This window comes from Scomber japonicus, chromosome 5 (genome assembly GCF_027409825.1).
Source record: "Scomber japonicus isolate fScoJap1 chromosome 5, fScoJap1.pri, whole genome shotgun sequence".
In the NCBI taxonomy this organism is placed as follows: Eukaryota; Metazoa; Chordata; class Actinopteri; order Scombriformes; family Scombridae; genus Scomber; species Scomber japonicus.
The window spans coordinates 16,042,378-16,065,119 of record NC_070582.1 but is presented as its reverse complement, the minus strand read 5'-3'; the positions used below and the strand labels follow the sequence as shown (position 1 = coordinate 16,065,119).

Sequence of the window (22,742 nt, the reverse complement as noted above, 5' to 3'; positions counted from 1 at the left end):
ATGTCCAGGGTTTCAGCACTTTGCTATGTAGCTAACCCTAACCCTACTTACATCATGTCTACTCTGCACGCAATGTGTTTATGCTTCCTCAAAATAATAACATCTTTGTATATATATTGTACTTTTATCACAACATTAGGGCTACATATTAGCTACTATTACTGAACATGTCAGCCATTATTTAGATTGCTCCAACCAGCCAACAGAGGGCAATGTTGTGTCACATTTCATTTGGGCATGTTCAAATCATAATCAGACTTTTTTCATTTTATTTATTTATTTATTTTTGTTGTACGTTACCTAGAAATAGAAGGTGATAGAGTACAAGTGACATAAAATTCAGGTGATCATAAATCATATTTATATGACCAAAAAACGTATAAATAATATATTAACAGTAAAGTAGAGTTTTAAAAATATTGCACAGTATAAACAGTACATTACAGTAATAATAGAAAGATAAAATACAGTACTAATTTTAAACTTCATTACATAATTTGTCCACTGCATTAAAAAAATGTTTTATGTGTTTTTTATTCTTCTATACATTCACATAGCGTTATGTGATTAGGATACTAAAAAATTACACATTGAGTTATTGAACTTGAAATATACTAGCCAACCTTTGATATAAGAGAGATATGTGCACTAATTAATAATACAGTTGTTGTATTTTTACTTACTTATGGCAAGACTATAATATTAAATTTAATGCAATAAGTCACAGTGTAACAGTGGTTGGGGATAATTATAACATTGACAAAATAAGTGATATTAACCAAGTATTTCGAACCTTTTGTGGTTCGAAATACGTAATATGTTTCTTTTTTATATGGTTCAAATTCTATCAGGCATTTTATGCATTCAAAACAAAAGTCTATTTCTATTTTTACAGAAAATTAGGCAACTATTTTAGTGGTAACTAGATTTTAATTATTTGAATTGAGTTAAAAGTATGTTTTACTCAAATACATTGATCAGGGGATGACTCAAGAATAGTCTTTAAACAAAATTTAATGACATAGTACATGATAGTTTTGAACACATATAAAACACAAAAATATGTGTATTTATGTGCTGTTATACTAGAGCACAAATGTATTTAAATGAACACTTTTTAAATGTAAGTTTACCTTCAAATTAAGTGAAATATGATCATTTTCTAACAGGGAAGTCTGTTAAAACAGTCAAACAATATGCTGACAATGGTTCTTGCAGCCTGGAGGCAATCATTACACCCTGCAATTTTGTAACTATGATAAAATCTCCTAGCTAGCAACACCTACATTAGTATAGAATGTTCATATTCATTTGTAACCACTCATCTGGAGATAAAATTGATATGCATTTAAATTTGCAGTCATCTAAACCTTTAACAGCAGATGAAAATTACCGTGCATCCAAAAAGTAACTTTGAAACAATGTTTTTGCGAAACAATTTTGCTGAGTTGAAATTATCCTGTGCCTTTTCCTGAGAGAGAATCCTACTGAGTATATGCAGAGTAAGTGTGTTTTACAACTGTCCCCATTACAATTTCGCTAGCAAAAAACTGGTTTAAACCCATTATAACAAAATGTACATTTGACTACTTGGAGGGAGTTTTAATACAACCAAACACTGAACAAAACAGTTTTAGATGACCAAAACATTACACTTAAAGCTGGATTGCAAGACTTTGGCTTAATTTTTAAGCCCTGGAGTTTGCTGGGTCGCAAAACATTCCCAAACTATAAAGCTAGAGAAGCAGGCATCTTGCCAGAGTCAATCTCCACTACCCCGACTGGGTACATCTGTTAAACTATTAGTGGTGCTGGTTGTCACCTAAGGCAGATTATGCTTATACTTGGAAGTCCAATGTGAGTACCTGTATGACTTTGAAGTGGAGTAATAGAATAATCAGGCATCCCTGCGCTGCCAAAAGAAAGGTTTAAAAAATAGAGCAGATTGTAACCTTGATGTGTTACACCCATCACTCTCTAAGACAGTACTTAATTTTTTTTCTTACCACAGAGATGTGCCTAATAGTTTTCTTGATTAATACATTTTTTATATTTGTGTATAAAATGTTGGAAAACAGTGAAAAAAGTCTGTTAGAAATTTCCCAGAGACCGACATGAGACATCCTTATATTGTACAACCAACAGCCCAAAACACACAAACAAAAATCAGATGAACTTACATGAACTCCTCCCCATCACCTTTCAAGCTTTTGAACAGTATAAACTTGCCTTAACTCTCCTCTGCAACCACCACTCAACTCAACCACATGACCTCCACTACTAGGACCTGTAAGAAAGCTGAGGTGATGGGTAATTTGGTGGAAGTTGTCATGCAACATTTTGCCTTCTTTGTCATACAGAGCTACATGTCTGTCAGTCTGTCTCTCTGTATCTCTATTTCAGTCTCCCTAAGGGCTGGCCACATAATGACAGACCTGCTGTATATTAAGGTACCCTGCCCATGCGTCCTCTCCCAGTCACCTCCCTCTTCATGGGCCCATATAAGCCTCTTACTCAAGGGGGGCACCACTTTCCAAGGAAGGATCGTGCACAAGTATTTGGAAGGCTAGCTAGTTTGCAAATTGGATCCTCTGAATAAGCCTAGCTATGGACAACCATTCGTACAACTTCCCCTCTGACTGCACCCCGCTGACCAACTGCAAATCTGCCCGTAAGCCAGCTGGATCCACCGTGGTGAACATGGGCAACACTGGGAAGAACCCTCCCCGGGACTATCTAGTATGGTCCCTGTGCAACACCTTGTATGTCAACTTCTGCTGCCTGGGATTCATGGCTCTTGTCTACTCCATCAAGGTGAGGTGTTGTGTGTTACTTTTGTGCAACTTTTAGCATGTAACTTTCAGTTTTGACCATTTTAATGGATCACGTAATATCCAGGAAATTAAATGAGATATCAGAAGGATGACTCAAACAATGATTGGAGGGTGATGATTTCCAGCATAATCCATACAACACAAAGTCCAAACTATTGTTCTTTTTTTTATTCACAATATTTGACATTGTTATATTGCCTTTTTTAATGTCAGACATAGGCAACTGTAATTTAAACTCAAAAGGAGTACAATTAAAATGACATTAGTGTCTTTGAACATATCTCAGACTCTCAAACATTGATGTATTCTTTGTGAAAAAGGAGAACAATTTGGAAAATAGTTGCAATTCTGCAATAGGACATTTGATCTGAGAGTGGCAATTAGTTACCAATGATTAATATGTACCGCCTCCTGTCATGCAAATGCAAGAAACATGTAAAAGGTGGCTTGAGCTGGCAAGGACAGGGGACATGTAGTGGCAAATGTCACAGACGAATGTCGACATTACAATGTAATTTCTGAAATAACAAAAAGCACCCAGCCATTACTTTTCAGCCAAACTTAATTTTGGAATATCTAGATTTATGATGCCAGATGATACAACTGATAGGACAATGAAAAGTAGGGTACATTCAACATGCATTTCTGTCAAGAAAACCTCTGTTTTAAATGGATAAAAGTACTATATTTCCAACATTATAGAGACTTCTTACAGTGTTTATTTTACTGGTCAGATGGTACACACAGTGGACAGTTGGTGTGTTCTTTACCACAGGAATGGGTCTGTGGAATAACAGGAATGTAAACCAAAATGTTTGTTCACCAAGAGACAGCCAAAAGTTCCTTGAAATGTAGGATTGGACAAAATGTATGACTACCTGAATAAAAGGTCTCTAAAAACTCTATACCACAAAAGGGTGTGTATATATCTTCCTGCATAGGGTACAACTCTGAATTACAAGCACAGTATTGGCCAAGAGCTCAAATTAAAGACAGGGACTGGCTGCTTGTCTGGGGAGTTAAAAATGGCGTAATTGGCATCTTCCTAATGGGCAAGTACTCATGGGAAATTAGAGAGTGCTAGGGAAAGACTCAGCTTGGTCTGTTCCAAAATATACAGATAGGCTTAGAAGCAGCTCAAGGATTTCATACAGTATCACTTCAGCCTTGCTTAATTTGGAACCTAGAAAAACTGTGTTGTTAAAATGAAATCTGTGATTAACTGAAAAAACTTTTTTGGCCCTCCTCCCCTCACTATTTACAGTATACATGAGTGGAGATGCCAACTAAGCATTTTTTGTTCTTTATGTTCCTTTTGTCTTTAGAAATATTTGGCTAGGCTGTGCACTTTTAGAAAACTGTGATTCTTGATTTCTGTTGTCATTTAAATTTACTTCAGTTGATGCATGCAATAATGTGTGTGTGTGTGTGTGTGTGTGTGTGTGTGTATAGGCTAGGGACCAGAAGACTCAGGGCAACCTGCAATTGGCCCAGGAATGTTCAGACAAGGCCAAATGGTACAACATTCTGGCAGCTGGATGGAACCTGCTGATTCCTCTTCTGGCTGTCGTCCTCCTCGTCCTCCTGCTGGTCCACCTGGGCTCGTCCCAGGGCTCCTTCGACTTCTTAGGAGAGGATGGCTTCCAAAACTTCATGAAACTGTTCACCTGGTAGATTGAGACGAAGAGAGAGAAGAATAAAACACATAAGTCAACCCATTTACACCAACTGTTCAGAGAGAGCATTACATTTGATTCAGCACATGAAAATGGACATAATAACATACCTAGCCAGGCGAAAACGGTTTTAGTTCTCCTATTCTACCTGGAAGTCAAACATCGTGCTGAGATTCTCAAATCCAATAAAAGTAATTTTTTTCTTTGCTACTTTTATACACAAACACAATTCTAGAAAAGGATTGTGGATATGTGTGTGGAAAACAACAGATATAATCATACAGTTTTTGAACCAGTGACCTAAAACGATGTAACAAAAGTTTGTTGTACAGAAAAAGCAATACACAGGTTTAGTACAGCATCAATCAGAATTGATATTGTGAGAGAAACATTAGTATCAGTGCACCCCTAATTGTAAAGTTAGTATTAAGTGAGTTCAGTTTATACTTGCCAGTCTGTCAGAAATGGTCAGTAGAGAGAAAACTGACTGAAGTGTGAAATAGAAAAGAAAAGAAACAAACAAGCAGCGTTAAGACAAAAAGATTAATCCAGGAGGAGAGATTGAGAAAGCGGCTAATATCTGTCATTTTTGTTGTTATTTATTGTATTTATGTTCAATGGAAATGACAGCTGAATTAACAGTATCTCTAATCAGGATAGAAAGAGAAGGAGGAGTGGAGAGGACTGTGGAGCCAAACTCTGAATGCCAATAATAATGAGAAGCCCCTTGGCAAAGGACAATCAACATTCACCTCCCATCACTTTTTTTTTCAAATGTTTTAAACTTTTTACTGTTACAACATACATATATTTTGTCATTATACATGTACGTAATTTTAGTATTTTGTTGTTTTAAGGTTTTGTTTTTTGTTTTTGTTTGTTTGTTTTTTTACATAATCTTGGTGGCAATTTATTGTGAGTGAGTTAAATAAACCCAATACTGTTAATTCAGTATTGCATTGAAAAACATGAGCATTAAATTTTTCCTTCACATGATGTTTTAATCTTTTCTCCTTTGGTGCTGCAAAGGGAGCCATAATAGTACACATCAACAATTTTCACGTCTTTTTCAGGTCCTTTTTTCTAATGAACAAGACTGATGAAGAGAAGATCTAATGGCTCTTGCGGTTCTGCTGCTGCACCTACACCCAACTTTAAAGTAATCATTTTGGGCTTCATACGTTTGATTCTTGGGCGGGTCTGAGGAAACAGGCAAGGCATGGTTGTTTTCATCCCAGCTGTGTGCCTGCTGCTGTACCAACTATATACAGAACATCCCATTTTAGGAAACTGTATAAATGTCCCCTCAGTTGTAAGGCAGGGCCGCCCAAGCAGACCACTACAGAGGAGTCAGTAGCTATGAGGAGGCATGCAGCATGAGTAGATGTCTCATTTCCACTCAATCTGCTCTTAGACAGAGGAATGATCACAGACTGAATGGCACACATTTCTTGGATGATTTTCCTTTGCTGGCTGGCTGGAGTCCCTAAGAAAGTCCTAGGATCTGCAGCCAATGTATATTTATCAAATTTTTGCTAAACCTTTCTAACACTGCTTGATCCCACTTTTAGGGTCACCATTCATCATATGTTGTGCTGCCAAATCACATATTTGTATATTATATTCCAATATTTTGAAGCAAACATGCAGTGCTTGATTACATATATACAGCAATTTTGACACACATTACTGTCATGTACAAATCATGTTATATAGGGGTATGGATTCTCTTATCTTATGATTTTATTATTTGGCTTTGGAGAGAAATATGGAGGTATAAAGTATGCTGTGGTAAGGAAAGTTGATTAATACATGCACATCAAGGTGCCAACAGAGAGAGAATCAAGTCCAGGCATACATATGGTATGTGAAAATAACCCAGATGCCCTTGAGCAAGTCAGAGACAAAATCTGAATGTGCTATGTAAATACCCTTTGAGGTTTCATTTGCCCTTCGGCTTCTTGTACCTATCTTTGATGACTTGGGTGTCCTGCTCCTCCTTACCTCCCACTGGTCAGACTCCCATTATACTTGCAGGCTCTCCTGTGCTCACAACTTTATTTATATGCACCTAAATCACTGCCTCTAGTTTCCAACTTTCTATTTTCCTCCTGTGGTCTGGGAGAAATGGTTACAGATGTCTGTGTCGTGGAGAATTACAGGCTAGGAGACTGCGTTGCAGAGGGAGGTGGCGCTAACTTCTCTTTCTGGGAGCTGTTGGCAGCAGTTGATGCCTGGAGTACATGTGTAGAAAGGATACATACAGTACACAAATTTGTGATATTGTATCGGTCAGGGCCATCAAACATATCTTACCATTAAACCTTAACTTGAACATGCATTCCTCACAGATCTAACCAAACTTCAGTCATGAAAAGTGTTCTCTGAAAAAAAGGGCAGTTCACTTTTAGTTAAACTTAAACTAACTGACATGTTTATGGTGTATATTAACACATCAACAGATTTTCAACACAGTGGACACAGTTTAAATGTGTTATTCTTTTACATGTACCTGTCATCCATTTTACTGTCTAAAGCCCAATAGAGGGCCTAGCAGCCCCTAGAGGTTGACATTTTTATTGCACACCACAATGCATAAATGCTTAACAGAACATTTGGCACAAAGCTTACAAACTGGCCAATCTGAGAGAGTTAATCTTCAGGGAATTATTGATATGCACAATCTACTCATTAGATTTTTATTCAAAATGTTATGGCAACAATTGTAAATATGTTCAGAGAACACTGTCAGTTGCAGGAAACGGTGTACTGTATACATATATAGCCAAAAAAACCCCCAAAAAACATATAGTCAAAGCTAGCTTCAAACACCCTTCCCTCGATGGGCATTGATTATATCATACAAGCATACATAGACAAAAACATTAATTAACATCTAGGCAGTTTTTAACTTTTTAATCCTATAACTGAAAGATCATTTGTAAACTTTGATTCAAAAGTTCTTGATTGAACAGTAAAGATGTACAGATATGTACAAAACTGGATTAAACATAGTATATTGTCAGGTAGACGTTGCCTTTCACAGCCGTTATTTAAATGTGTTAACTGCCACATTAAGGCAAGCTAATTATCTTCTGCCTCAACAACTTAGCTACAAAAAACTAATTTAAGCATAAAAACCCACTGTTCAACTTTTCGTGTCTAAACTAGTCCCATGCAAATATCGGTTTCCAGCATATTTGCCTCAGGGATGTTCTGTCACATACACTGTTTTCTCTTCTCTTCATATCAAATTGAAAACAGGTTGAATTACTTTAGAGTTACACAGAAGACCACGTTATCTTGATTGGCCTTTTGATAGATGCAAAATTGTACAACAAGATTTATTGCAGCAGTACAATCACTCATACGGTTGTTGAGGCATTCTGCAACAATTACTGGATTTGTATTTCTGCATCGTCGGCGGGTCAGAAAAATGTATTGTATGATTACATAATTGAACTCTCTTTTTGTGGTCAATTTTATTGATATATAATGTCTCTAAATACAATTTTTGGCTTCATATTTAATGACCTTTCCTAATTTAATAGGGACAACTGGTAAACAAAACGAACATGTTTCCAATGTACTGTATACATTTTTAGTGCAGTTGTGTTCTTTGAGGTCAATTTGGTCCCAGGCTTTTTTAGCTGTGTACTAGAAAGGCACCAACATAAGCATACCTATAGTAGTGTATGAACCACTGATAGTTTACACAACATGAAGGAAGGAGAAAACAGAATTCCCACCAACTTCTCACACTACAGGGGCGGAGGAAATGTGGTTCCTGTGTAGACATTTATAGTTCACACAACATGTTAGTGCTCTGTGTGCTCTATATTGGCAGGCGACTGTTAATGTTTTGCAGCATCAGGCAGGAGATTTATGTCTTTTTTCTCTCTGACTTTTTCCACACTATGTTTTTGTTTTTGGGACCTTTATTCATTTGTATAGACTAGTGTTATTTTCGTTTCAAACTCCACTCTTTCTATCTTGATTTAAGTATTTACTTCAGTGATTAACTTTAGTGATTAGCCTTTTTTTACAATCCAGGCCCTCGCATGACTGCTAATTGATGTCTGATTGCATTTTGTGGGCACTGTCCCTTCACACAATACATACCAAGCAAACTGGCCAAATATGATATCAATAAATTGGGAGAATATGATGCATAGTCCAGCTATGCCTGTAATATGTAGGTGTATGCTGGTGAACCTCCTGGGTAGTACCTGTAATTATAATTTCAACTCCTTTGTAAAATACCAAACCTCCCACCTTCTCACCAAGATATCAGACTTTTAAATGTAATTGTAAATTCAATTCCTTTGCATTTCTACTACCTGAGACACCCATTCAAACCCTTGTGTATTTTAAATTGTGTTGTCTAGACCTCTTAATTTCACACTCGGGTCGGTGTCAATACCTGCAAAAGACAAGAGGCCGACCCCACAGCAGACAAAGGACGTAAAACACACCCCAGGGGTGGGCCTTTCCCTCAGGTATAAATGTTTAAGTTTCCCCATGCTCTGGGTCTTTCTTCATGTCAAACCGCTCGCATGTTATGTTGATTGACCTTTTCTTTGCAAAGAAATTAAAACCTTGTCGACCGACGGAAGTCTCTATTTCATTCTTCACCAAGAGCACATAATTTCCACGATATACCTGGAAAAAGAATCCAGGATTGAGTGATGAAGTTTTTTTAATAAATGTTACATGTTATCCTTGATTGACACAAATACAGATATTGTTTTCATTTCCAAACGTTAAAATAATAAAAACCTGTACTAAATAAATACTACTTATACTTTCTATATATATATATATTAAAAAAATACTACTTAAATACTTCTTAATGCTTAAAATAATACATACCAGATGCAGACACTGGGCAGCACAGATTGAACCAAAAAAGGCTTTAAGAAATCAAAGTGGCTTAGATGTCCAAAAGCTGGCAGGTCCAAACAGACATGGGTCCAAACCATAGACTGCATATGATAAAGGTCCAAACCATAAGCAACAGCAGGAGCAGATAACAGACAGGAATACAAAATGACTGACTACAGGAACAACACTGTAACAAAGACGAACTGGCAGGGAATGAATGACTGAGACTGGTAAATGTACCAAGGAGCTGATGGGGGACAGATGAATGGGGAGAAAGAGCAGGTAGAAGCTGATTGGCTGGGGAAAACACTGAGAGCGGGGTTGGGTTTGATGCAGTGCAGGTGTGGAAGCAGGTTGGGGAAGGAACACAGGAGAGAAACACAGTGCAAACAGGACAGGACTGTGACATGACCATGACAATAAAGCCATTAAGCACCACATTTTTTTTGTTTTTTCTAGTTTTGATGTTTGGTTATTTGCATATTTTCCCTTGTTGTATAATAGGTATTCTTAATGTGTTTAAACCTCTGTTAGTAAATTTGAGGATAACAGGAAGGTTCCTACTACTATGTAAAATATGAGAGCAAAAGCTTTTGTGGAATTAAATGTATTCTGGTCTTGGGTTAGTGCAATAGAAGATGGTTTTCATATACTTCGTTTTCATGCTATTGTCTGTCTTCATTCACAACAAGTTAAGTCCATATCATGAATCAAAAACAGCCCCATCACTCTGCAAATACACCACACACTATAAGCTCAATTGCAGCCTACTATCTATTCCTCACTTTGTGGTCAAGTTGAGTGATTTCAAAGCTTTACTTATTGACTAAAAGGAAGTTAAGTGTTCAATAACCAATAAAAATATCTTATTTGCTAATTTCTCTCATAAATACCAGAACAAGCATTAAGTCAGTTCATTCACCACTAATGTATAGTAGCTTTGGTGTGAGCACGAAAATCTGAGATTCGTTATGTTTATGCTGCCATGTGGACAAAATAAGTTTCATATGGCGTGTATCTAAACCACTCACATCTTATTCACACAAGCTGCTGATGTATGGCCTGACCCCTTGTGGCCTGCTGGACTGGACTGACTTAAAAAACTCACCATGTGCTAATTGGGAAAATATAATGGTTTCATTTAGTATAACATTATATGATAGATACATGTCAAAGTGAATTTATACCTTGGAAACATGTTTGTAATATCCCTTAAAATATAATGCAACCAAGTCACAACTTATTCCAGTTTACAAAGTGAAGCAACACAGTGTGAACAACAACTGAAATGTAAAGTTTCACGCTATGAAACAAGAATCCATTATAAAAACAATTACTCCTTCATTTACCCCTGACAACATACCAAACTCATTTGTTTTAGATTAAGGGGTTTAGTATGAAAATAGCAAATGTCATTGGATTTTAAAAGCGTAGCCACGGTGGCTTCTCTGCAAAAGAGCCTATTTTTGTTACATAACCATTCAATAATGGTAAGTTAAATACAATTATCAATTGACAAAACAACAAAAAAAACCCATTAAAAACAGAATAATTTTAAATATGATTAAGAATACATACATATATATATATATATACATATATATACATAAGGTGCTTAGTTTCAGGCTTCATTCCACCTTCTATTTTGTGTTTCCTCTGCCCCCAGTTTGTCACAGAGAATAAAAAAGGCATCTCCTGAATTCACCATCAGTACACAGAGTACTTTAGAACACTTAATCAAATACAGATCCACCAGATGGAGCAATGAGTTATGAGTTGAAACTTTTTTTCTCTTCACATCAGCTTCCTCATTGTCCCTTGCTCAAGTGGCTACGCCTTAGCCCAAAGCCATAACTTCAAAAGCAAGTTACTCGGTTCTCAAATTTAAATAGAAAAGTAGAAGAAAAGAAAAAATAGAAAATAGAAAGTATTATGTATTTTATGTTAACCTAGCCATTTATTTTTTTCAGTCATTTGGTTTCGGCAAGTACAAAGTAAGCCATTTTAATTTAGATAAAGCCTTGTTATTTTTAGGTAGAGCTAAATAAAATTGAAATGTCTAACTAATGTAGTTGTACTACATCCCACAAAGAATAAGAAAAAACCCATCTAAAATAGGCTTTAAAGCAATCTTATGCAAAATTTGTTCCCTTAAAACTGTTAAAATGCATGGCAGTAAAATAAACCATTAGCAGTCGCAATGGGTCATAGAGTGTGTTAATATTACAGAGATACTTCTTTGTGTCAAGGGGCATTACCCTCCAGCACACTACATGTTCTTCAAATGTAGACATCCTATAGTGTCAAACAGACAAAGCTAAAGTTTGCATAACCTGGAGACCCACAACCTTGCCATGCAAGAACAGGTCTGGGAGAAGTTGCACAGACTCCCTCTACAATAGCCCCTCCTCCCACACGCCCAGAGAGATACAGACAGGATACCTGACTTGACAAAAGTAGGCGTTACCAAAACGCTGCTTGGTCTGAAGAGCAAGCCGGTGTAGCCAGTGTGATCATCGAGGCTGACAGGTCATCAGCAGCAGAGCCAAGAGTGACAAACCATCGCCCTGAAAGAGCACACAACAGAAGAGTCAACATGAGCAGGTAAGAATGTAACCTGCTATTTAATTAAAGGAGATCAATGATAAAAGTAAACATTAATGTATAGATGGACTGCATGGCAACTGAAACCAAAAAGTTATCTTCAAGATAGAAATGATAAGACTTGTCTATAGCTCCTGGTCACATAATGAAACTGTCACACACACCACTACAGCATTTCGCAACCCACTATTTTTACATCGTTTGCTATGATGTATTTAAACTGACATTATTTACATTTAACAAAAGTCAGTGTGCTGCTCTTTGTATCTAAAATGCAATAAGGAAACATTATCCTAAATTCATCTTGAATAAACTTAATGTGTCACTCCTTTATCATTCTATCATTAATTCATTCAGTAAATACAAGAATATGATTTTCAGCAATTAAAATAAAACAGTGAAGCCAAGGAATTTAGTGCAGTTGTATTTTGTTGTCTGTAAAACAATTTGGAAGGTAACTTTAACCGCCCCCTCTTTCAACTTTAAACCCCCACAGAGTTAACGAGAATGTTCTGCTCATTACCTTTGCCTGTCTGTGCCTAAAGCAAAGCATGTTCTTGGCAAAATGTAAAGTACCCTGCTTGTCTGTTTTTTATGCTGCTCTGCTCTGCTATCCTCATTTTCCTTGTACCATTTGTATTGTTACATGTACAGACTGTGACCAATGAAACCTATTTAAAGACATTGGTACATCGAGTGATATGCATTTATGTGAAGGTTTTAAACTTAAATCTGATGAGATATTTGATTCCAATCGATACCTAACACTATTGACAGGTCATATTTCTTCCCACCACACTTTACTTCTATTCAACTGACTTTACCTGCTCTATGTGTAAAGTGCCTTGAGATAACTCTGTTGTAATTTGGCGCTATACAAATAAAGATTGATTGATTGATTGATCGATTGATTTACTTAATCTGGATAATCCACTCAATAGAATTACTTTTGCCTGGGGAATCTTGGGTAGATATATCAAAAACAAGCAGTAAAACATTTAAAACACTAGTAAAACTCTGTCTGTTGATCAACATTTGTGCGCCTTTTCACGGAGTAGTTTGTTCCCTGTAGACATGTCTAACACATCTAATAGATCCCATACAGTTTAAGTTGGCACACACATACACCCCTCCTGCAAATATTTAAGAGGATCTTCAAAGTCAGTTCTTCTTTGATGTGACATTTGTGATGTAACTTCTTCATGATGGGGATGAAGATTTTATAGTTTTCTCTATATAAAGGGTTAGGGTCTCTGTCTGTCTGTATGCATGTGTTTGTCCTTTGCGTAAGAGACTTAAACTCTATTATTGAACTGTGTACTGTGAATGAAACTTGGCATGTATGTCCAAGATTTAGAACAGAAAATGCAGTTCATCCAACTAAAATTCACTGTCTGTCTGTTATTGCATATTTAGAGAAGCATTTATCGAAGCCGTCTCCTATATAAAATTGTATAAGGTACCATTGGGTTTTACCTCTTTTACCTCTGGGTCTTTAGTTTCCACGGGGACCAGCTCCACACCCTCAGACTCTAAGTATGCTCCGTACTGGATTTTATAGAAGCTTCTTATATTTGACCCTGAAAGCGACCATTTGCATTGGGAAATTGGGTTATTGGGTGTTGGTCATATGAAAACAGTACCTATTAAGTTTTGTTGATAGCCCAACATGTTTTCTCTGTGAGACTTAAGATCAAAGCTTGACAGTGTACTGAATAGAAACACAGTCAACTTTGTTTTGTCCATTGTGGGATTCTGAAATATGGAGGTGCAACATGTGTAAATATAAAGGGTTATTTCTAAGGTAACACAAACACAATCATTCTTATTTTTAGACGATTATACACTAATTAAAACATACTTATTGACATACTTAACATTATATTCCATTTCTGCCAAGTCTCGTCTTCTAGATGTCACCAAATTCGACACGTTGCATCTTTAACATTAGTGTGGGGCCATATCTGTAACTTTCCAAAATGGACAATGCATGCCCACTTAACAGTGATTGGCTGGCTGTGCAAAGGTGAGAAAGGAGACAAGAGTTTAACCTGTGTCTCAGCTATCTTTTTAAATTCCTGACATAAGTTGCGTGCAACACTATTAATGACTTCTGGAAAAGGCACTGCATTTAAACAAAACATATGGTTAGATTTTCTCGATGAAAAACAGCTGAATAGCATGTCGTCCTCACAACAAAGTTCAATTGGGGTGGACTGAAACATTTAAAAGTCTCAAAATGGTTGGTCATCATTTAAAACATTATTTTAGTTTTAGGAAGCTACTGCAACAGGACAATTTGTCATTGCAAGAACATAAATGTATAGCTCTCAGGACCGTCAGATAGCTAGAAACTAGAACCAAATATTTTAGCAGTAAATGAATGGTTGTGTAACACCCAGGTACAACAGCCTGAGGCGCATGAGCGTAAATGACTTGCATCAGCTTTTCAGAGCAAAGCTGGTCGTAAAGAACAAAATGTTATTTTGGAGAGGAACTAAGAATCATGCAGACAATTACCAGCCACAGCCATCCCATATCTGTATACAATTACGATGCAGTCCAAATTTTTACACACACACTCTTTCACACTGTAACCACTGCATACCATAAAAACAATGGAGTAAACATGGGAAGGAATGACGAAGGAAGGAAGAAGGGAGGACGAACATTACAGAGTCAACAACAAGCTATAAAACACCCAGAGACTTTATTTTAATTATTGTTTTTAGTTCTATCAGCATGATTTATTTAGTTAATCTGGTTCCCATTAGGGGTCAAAACAAGTTTCATCACATCAAGGCATTTAATGAGCAACTTCTGAAAAGATTAAACTTTAATTAATATTTTTGAAGAACATTTTGTACGAACTGAAAGCAGTTTCTCTTAATCTGTATTTTGCATATTTTTATGCTATTATCACTTAATTGGCATTAAATTAGAAGAGAAAACAATTTTTTTTTAAAAACATTTAAACATTTTCTAAGCTGATTTGACATTGTGACCTGTCCTAAAAACTGTGCTAAAAAGTTGTAGTTTAGCACAGTTACTGTCGTTCTTGTTGTTTTAAATGTTTAATGTTTTTTCTTCAATAATCATTATTCTTCTACAGTCGAGGTCCAACTATATCCATCTGGTTCTATTTGAGGGAGCATGTGACAGAGAGGTTCATACAGGGACACTTTTTAATTTATAGTGGGATAGAGAGAGTGTGTGTCTGCCTTCTTATATTCACATAGATATACGTTGCTTTGTAATTTTAACAAAAAGGTTGCAGTTGGTCTCCAGAGCATCAGAATATCACTGATTAGCTCAGTTTTCTATAACAAATGAATGTAATAATAATAATAATAATAATGCATTTTATTTAAAGGCGCCTTTCAAAGCACTCAAGGTCACAATGTACTACAAGCAGAGCGTTACTGTCATGTCCTACTTCATCTATATGGTTACAGGTTGTGCAATTCCAAAGATGGACTTCAAACCTTGAATTAGGATGGGGCTCTCCCCTCTGTCAAATGTCACAGAATGGGGACAGAAGAGTTCACCCCTGCTGGTGTTTGGTCTAGGACGTAACTAGACTGCCCTGTAGTTGGTTAGGTTTACCTTTGCTTTTTAGGCCAAAAGTCAGACACTCTGATCTGATCTTTAAACTGTAGTTTATTTGAGAACCAGCCAAAAGATGATTGTGTCATCTTTTTTTTTTTTTTTTTTTTTTTTTTACCTTGCTCTGAGTTGGCAAAGTCATATTTACTTTGCAAATAAATTCGATTAGATGAAACAAAACAAATATTTTTCTCAAGTCTTTCTCAACTTTTGAATGTGTTTCAGCACTGCAGGCATACAATATACAAAAAGGCTAGTGTTTATTTACAAAACAAAACAAAACAATACAAAACAAAACAAAACAAAACAAAACGAATAGAATAGAATAGAACTTGATTGTCCACCATACTGGAAAATTGTCTTTGGCTCATCAATAACAGACATACAACAGACAGAAATTATATAAGGTCCATATAATCCATAAAATCCATAAAATCATTCCTAAAATACAAAAAAACCCATAAATACATAAAAATATGTAAAGTATAAAGTATAAGTGCATATCAGTTCCTGTGTATTGATCATTTGGAAATGTTTAAAATATGAATTGCACTTGGGATAAAATACTTAAAATACTTCATAAATATTCATCTGAGAGTCCACTGTTCCAAGAGACTTAAAGTTACCATCTGCTATAGCAGTTGAAAGCAACATTAACTAAGGAAAATAGTGGAAGAAATATTTAGATAATTTACTTAAGTAAAAGTACCAATACTTCAATGTGAGAATACACCATTAGAAGTAAAAGTCCTGCATAAAAAAATCTGACATAATAATCCTACATACATAGGCTTTAGCAGCAAAATGTAGTGAAAGTAGTGGTTTGGTTCCTGTCCCTGACTGTCATATTATTATATTTGAAAATTATTAAACGATTAATACTGAAGTATCAGTGTGTAAGCAGCATGTTACTGTTGTAGGTGCTGGAGGTGGAGCTAGTTTGAACTGCTTTATATACAGTTAGCTAATTTAGTCAAGTGGTTCCCTTTTAAAGGAGTAGGGCTTTTCCAAAGGGTCACCAGGTAAATGTGAGAGGTTGCGAGATGATTCAGTCAGAGTAAAGAAGAAAAAGCAAAGCTCTGATACTATTTTTCTCTAATCTTTGATTTTTGGTGAAATATTGGATCATTTGAAATTAAACCAGTGAGAAGTTTACAGGGAAAAATCACTATTTGGTGGAGCTGTTAACATCCCATAGACATCTGGTGGATCAATTAATCAATCTGGATCAATCTGGTGGATTTATGATGCTGATAAACATTGTTAATGCCCATTCAATCAAGTAATACCGTGTTATTACTGTGTGAAAAAATGTGATCGCAACCACACACTGCTTTTTGTAAGACATAAGAAACCAAAAAGGTTGGAAACCACTGGTTTCATCTTTAACAATGTGTATTTTAAAAACTTGAGAATTTCTCCATTGTGTCATATCTCCATCTGAAATGTTACTAAAGCTGTCAAATACATGTAGTGTAGTAGAGAGTACAATATTTCTACTTTAAGACTAGTATGAAGTAGAGTGTTGATAAAGTAGCAAAAAATGAAAATACTCAAGCAAAGTCCCAGTACCTCAAAACTGTGCTTAAGTACAATAGCCTACTTGAATCAATGTAAATATCTAAACACTATTTTTAAACATTGTGCCTCATTTGAAGAAAAAAAAGAAGAATCATCAAACATTAGAAAAGTTATTTATCATTCACATTGTTATTTTAATATTTACTCTGGCATTGCTATAACTTCATTGCTTTAAATAAGATGTGTATTTCAGGATATAATCATGTGATTTCCTCTTTGCAGATGTCTGATTAGCCATTCAGAGGTGCAAGGCTTCATTGAGAGGTGTATGACAGCTGTGGGTACCAAGCAGCATCATGCTCGCAGCCTAGCTGAGGTGCTGGTGGAAGGAGACCACAGGGGTCACTACAGCCATGGACTGAACAGGATGGGTCAGTGGGATGCTTAAGTTTACCATTGCGCTTCCTCATTTAATTTAAAGATAAAAAATAACACAGTTGTGGTGGTAGAGGAGAAAAAACAACTGTGACTTATAAGCTAATAAGCCAAATGTAAATATATTGTCAATATGCATATAACAGGAATTTAAAGTAAAAATTAGAGGCAGTGTGAAATCTAAACATTAAAACACTTTCAACTTTTCCACTTACTTGTCATCAGTTACCATTGAACTCCTTGACTGAGGTGTTTTTGTATCTTTAAATATGGTTTTGTTTGTGTCGTCTTCTCTTTACATTTCGACAGACATGTATGTGAAAGACATCAAATCAGGAATCTGTGCCAAAGATGGTGAGCCGGTGGTAGAGAAGGAGAGTGCAGGCACAGCGCTTGTGGATGGGAAGAACCTCCTGGGTCCTGTGGTGGGAAACTTCTGCATGAAACTGGCCATAAAGAAAGCCAAAGAGGCCGGCATTGGCTGGGTTGTGGCACACGGTGAGTCCCATTTTCTCCAAATACCAAAGGACAAGTTAGATGCAACTACACAGGCCTTTGAGACCCTGATCAACTAAAACATCTCCTCTTCTGCACTTCAAATGCAACATTGTACTGCAGCATCTTTGGCACAACAGGTTTTAATTTGACAGAGGAATTATTGACTTTCACATTTCGCTATAGTGTGGGAAGAATGTTAATTAACAGGGATGTCACGGGCAAGAGTTAAAGTGCTACACCACTCTGCTTATTTCATGTGTTTTGACATCTTGCGGTAAAGATAACATATGTGTTATTACTCATGATTCACAATAACATGCTCAGGCGTGAGAGACATGTCTGCATTTGAAAGGACAGAATGTTCAACGTTCATAAAGGGCATTATTTTCACTGTTGAGAGATTAGTTGAGTGTTTGGCTCACATAACTGGCAATTAAGTGTGGGGGGAGACAAACCAAAAGCCACTAAGCCAGACTGACGACTACAGAAACGGCCCAAGAGTTGGATTTCAATTAATTTACCTATTTATTCATTTTTGTCTCTTGCGAGTCAATCAAAGGGAACATTTTAATCTACTGCAGTGGCTAAATACAGCAAGCGGTGGACAAATATTAACAAATAAAACAATGAAAACACAGCCATTGCTATAAAAGCATGACATGTTTGTTGTTCTTTTCTATTTTAGGCTCCAACCACTATGGTATTGCTGGATACTATGCAATGCAAGCTCTGAAAGAAAACATGATTGTAAGTGAAAAGTTAACACAAAATTGTCTATTCCTCCACCAGTTTGTGTTATTTTGTTCGAACCGTAATAGATGTCCTTTTTGATTTTAATAGAAGTGAATGTACTGTTTCCCAAAATGGTTTTCTTATTCATTTGTTATCTGATCCATCACAGGGCATGTCATATACCAACACGTCCCCTCTGGTGGTCCCCACACGTGGTAAAGATGTGAGAAACTGATTTAAAATGAATATTTTAATCAAGTTCACAGTATTATAAGATGTAGTTAGTCAATTCATATTAAAATACTGTATGACCTATTTACCCAGAATGTTCCAGTTGTTTAAATAATGTGTGTCTGCTGTTTCCAGTGCACTTTGGGAACGAACCCCATCAGTGTGGCTGCACCTGCTAATGGCGGAGACAGCTTTGTCCTGGATATGGCCACATCAGCAGTGGCACTTGGAAAGGTAAAACAGGTTTATTTTGATAAGCCATCTGACATTCCTTACATACAGAAAACACCTTCCTCAATGCCAACAGATATTATCTGGTGGTTTTATTTTAAGCTTGAAAGTTTGTTTATGCGGTTGCCAAATATCTTAAAATGTGTTTTTATCACAATTTAAAAGTGTTTTAATTTTAAATTAGGAACAGCTTTGACTACAAAAATCATACAACTTTTATATTGATACATTTAACATTATCCAAGTTTTTTTGTGTCCTGAAACCACTGTCGGTAGAGTGGTAGAAGCACAGTCTTATTGGCCATTGAATTGATGTGAGTTGAAAGGCCTCACAGCATCATAATTATTGTCTATTGAAATACTTTAAAAGTGTCTAATATCTCAGTAGGCGTGTTGTATATCCTGTTGCAGCCACTGAATGAAAAACAGGTTAGTAGTGGGATGTAGAGGAAACCAGACCCATACATCTTGGTGAGCAGCAGTGTAAGTATAAACACTCTCCTCTTAAATTTCTCATTGTTTAATGTGCACAGGTGGAGCTCCATGAGCGACGTGGAGACAGCATCCCCGAGGGATGGGGTTGTGATGCTCAGGGCAAGCTCAGCACAGACCCCAAGAGAGTCCTGCAGGGAGGAGGGCTGGTGCCGATTGGCGGCAGCGAAGCTACAGGTCGGTAGCAACTAAAAACAGCTGACAGCAGTTGGCTCAGGGATTATGTCTGTATTGTTAGCATATTGTAGAAATATAAAGAAGTTATCCTGCTTTTTGTTAGACACTTTTAGACATTCAGCTCACACTATCCATTATTTGCAGCATCTACAGTTAAAAAAAGACAATATTTAGTTTTATTAGTTTTTCTGACGCAAACTATTAATCTGTGCTTTCAATTATTGCTTTCATTTATTCAAAAACCATTACAAATCAAAAATTCTTTTCTTCCATGATATGACCTCAGTGAAGCTCAGTAGGAACATAGCCTATAGGAGTGAAAGGAGGAACACAGGGAGGGGATAAATATAGTGTTTTGTGGAATGATGACTTTTCAAGTAATAGTAGGAGACAAATTGTCATATAACATTTTTTGCATTTGCCCGCTCACTACATTACATACATTACATAACTGAATTGAACTGGAGTATTGATATATCTCTGTTGGTTTCTTCAGGAGGGTACAAAGGCTATGGTCTGGGAATGATGGTAGAAGTGTTCTGCGGCATCCTGGCTGGTGCCCAGTATAGCAAACATGTCCGCACGTGGAAAGTAACTGATCGTGTTGCCAACCTGGTACGTTTATTTATTTATTTGTTTATTTGCTTGTATGAGGACATCCTAACCCTGTTGGCCTTTTTCCCCCCAGTAGTCTCAAGATTACGACATTACAACATTACAACATGCTAAAAGTGAGCTTCGTTGTACTCTTGTTGGGAAATAAAATCAGTGGCTAGGTCCCACAGCTGTTATAGTTAAAATTAAAAGCAAAAAAGTTTCCAAGTAATAAAAATTAATTGCAAATATGCTTTTAAAATGTTGTGTAGAGCAGAGTTTTGGACAAAACATATGTGTTTTGTTTCCATGTAGCATAAAACTCCTGGCACCGTGAGGATAATGTACATATGTTTCCACATAAGAAGGAGGTGTAACCGGTTTGCACATCTTTTCAAAGTATTTACTTCAAGTTATAGCTTGTCATTGAGCAGTTGCTCAAACAATGCAATATTTGTTGTGATGGATTATGACGTAACTAAGCAGCAGGATGATAAATAAAACATCCCATAACAATGGTGATACAAACATGAAGAGCAAAGTTTCACGTGTTAAAAAAATCTTTGATAGCTACTGTTATCTGTTATCTGTGAGTCACAAATAGGCTACGTACTGTTTCATCACCTCATGACGATCTTCACTGTTTATATTGGGTCAGTTCACAGTCTCGTCATGACCTGGCTGTTTTGTGTTCACAGGGTCAGTGTTTTGTAGCAATCAACCCAGAAAACTTTGCTCCTGGGTTCAGCGACAGGATGTCAGACCTGCTCTCCATCCAAAGAGGATTGGACCCTGTGAGTAGATTCCAATGTTGACACTGGGAATCTCCTCTGTGGCTGAACAGAACTACATAAGTCGGATGGATATAGTGAAGACATATTATGATTTGAAATTACAAAAACTTTAAGTGTAACAAATCATATCGTACCGAGCAATGTTGTGCTGTTGTGCTTACTGTAGTGCAGTGTACAAGTATGCTAACTATTGCTAATTAGCACCAAATGCAAAGTACAGCTAAAACTGATGGGAATTTCATTAGTTGTGGAACTATTTGGCCAAAAAGCAAAGTATTGGGCAAATTGACAATTTGCCAAATGGAGACATGAGTGCATGTTAACACATTACATTTCCTTCAAAGCCATAAATGTCAACCTTATGGTGGGACAGAGGAAAAGTTAGGGAATCACTACAGTCAGTAGGATTCATTCTATGGTGACTATGAATGTCAGTATTTCACTGCAATCCATCCAAACTTTGTTGTAATATTTCAGTCTTGGCCACTAATTTTTATGATTTGAAATGAAAACAAAGCAAAAAACAAAGTTGAGTGCTAGTTTAGTGCTTTAATGAATGTTCTTTTCTGCTGTAGGCTGACCCTGGCTGTCCTGTTTTGACTGCTGGAGATCCAGAAAGGATGCACATGGATGAATGTAAGAAGATAGGTGGGATCTCCTACCACCTCAAAGTCGTCAATTACATGGTAAGAGCTGGAAATAAAAGACAGGAGTGCTCAGACCATACAATATTGTCAGTGAGTCCACAGAATTTTAACTGACTGATGTGCTACTGTACAGTAATAGAATATTATGCCTATTATTAATAAGAATATGTGTGAATAGATGTAGATGTAAAATGTGTTTTAAGAAACTCTAACATTGAACTAATTTGCATTTTCTTTTTTTCAGAACGAATGTGCTAAGAGCATTGGAGTCAGCAGTCTTCTGCCATGTGACAAACTCATCCCCAATTAGTCTGCCCAATAAAAATCTTTGGAAATCTAACATTTCTCCTCAGCTTGAAGTTCACATTGACCAACTAGTGAATGCACATCATATAAGCTGACAGTTATTTTTTAATGACTTAAACCAGGTATTTTAACATATGTATAGTTTTGATTAAAATATTTTGATAACCTTAAAATCTGTGACCAAAATGGAAAATATCAAATATTTTTCCTTTTAAGGGACTCATTGAAGATTCTTGATATGCTGTCTGACAGCAAATACGCATAAATTGTCTGAAGTTGTTAACTATAGCCTTGTGGCTGCATGGGACTGTAAATGCATTGTGGTGTGTTACAATTCACCTGACAGATGGTCATTTGCCTGTTAGTTAGCCATTTTAATCGCTTCTGTATGATATATAATTTGTTTAAATGCTTGAAATTATTTCAAATTGATCATAAGAATGCTTTACTAGTTTTATAAAGTTAGGTCAAAGGTCATTG

At 36.4% G+C, this 22,742-nt stretch overlaps 2 protein-coding genes across 2 annotated transcripts; both read left to right on the top strand.

The window, feature by feature from the left end:
- Positions 1-2,607: 2,607 nt before the first annotated feature.
- On the top strand, positions 2,608-4,508 carry LOC128359196 (interferon-induced transmembrane protein 5-like). The gene is made up of 2 exons (XM_053319632.1): positions 2,608-2,814; positions 4,287-4,508. Exons 1-2 carry the CDS (start codon positions 2,608-2,610, stop codon positions 4,506-4,508), a joined length of 429 nt encoding a protein of 142 aa, XP_053175607.1.
- Positions 4,509-17,405: 12,897 nt separating this feature from the next.
- On the top strand, positions 17,406-22,542 carry LOC128358936 (uncharacterized oxidoreductase YjmC-like; the record flags this gene model as incomplete). The annotated part of the gene is made up of 10 exons (XM_053319339.1): positions 17,406-17,556; positions 17,870-18,058; positions 18,744-18,805; positions 18,960-19,013; positions 19,157-19,255; positions 19,786-19,921; positions 20,418-20,536; positions 21,214-21,309; positions 21,885-21,995; positions 22,201-22,542. Coding segments are annotated over 10 exons (1,083 nt in total), but the record flags the coding sequence as incomplete, so codon positions are not given.
- Between the last annotated feature and the right edge of the window lie 200 nt (positions 22,543-22,742).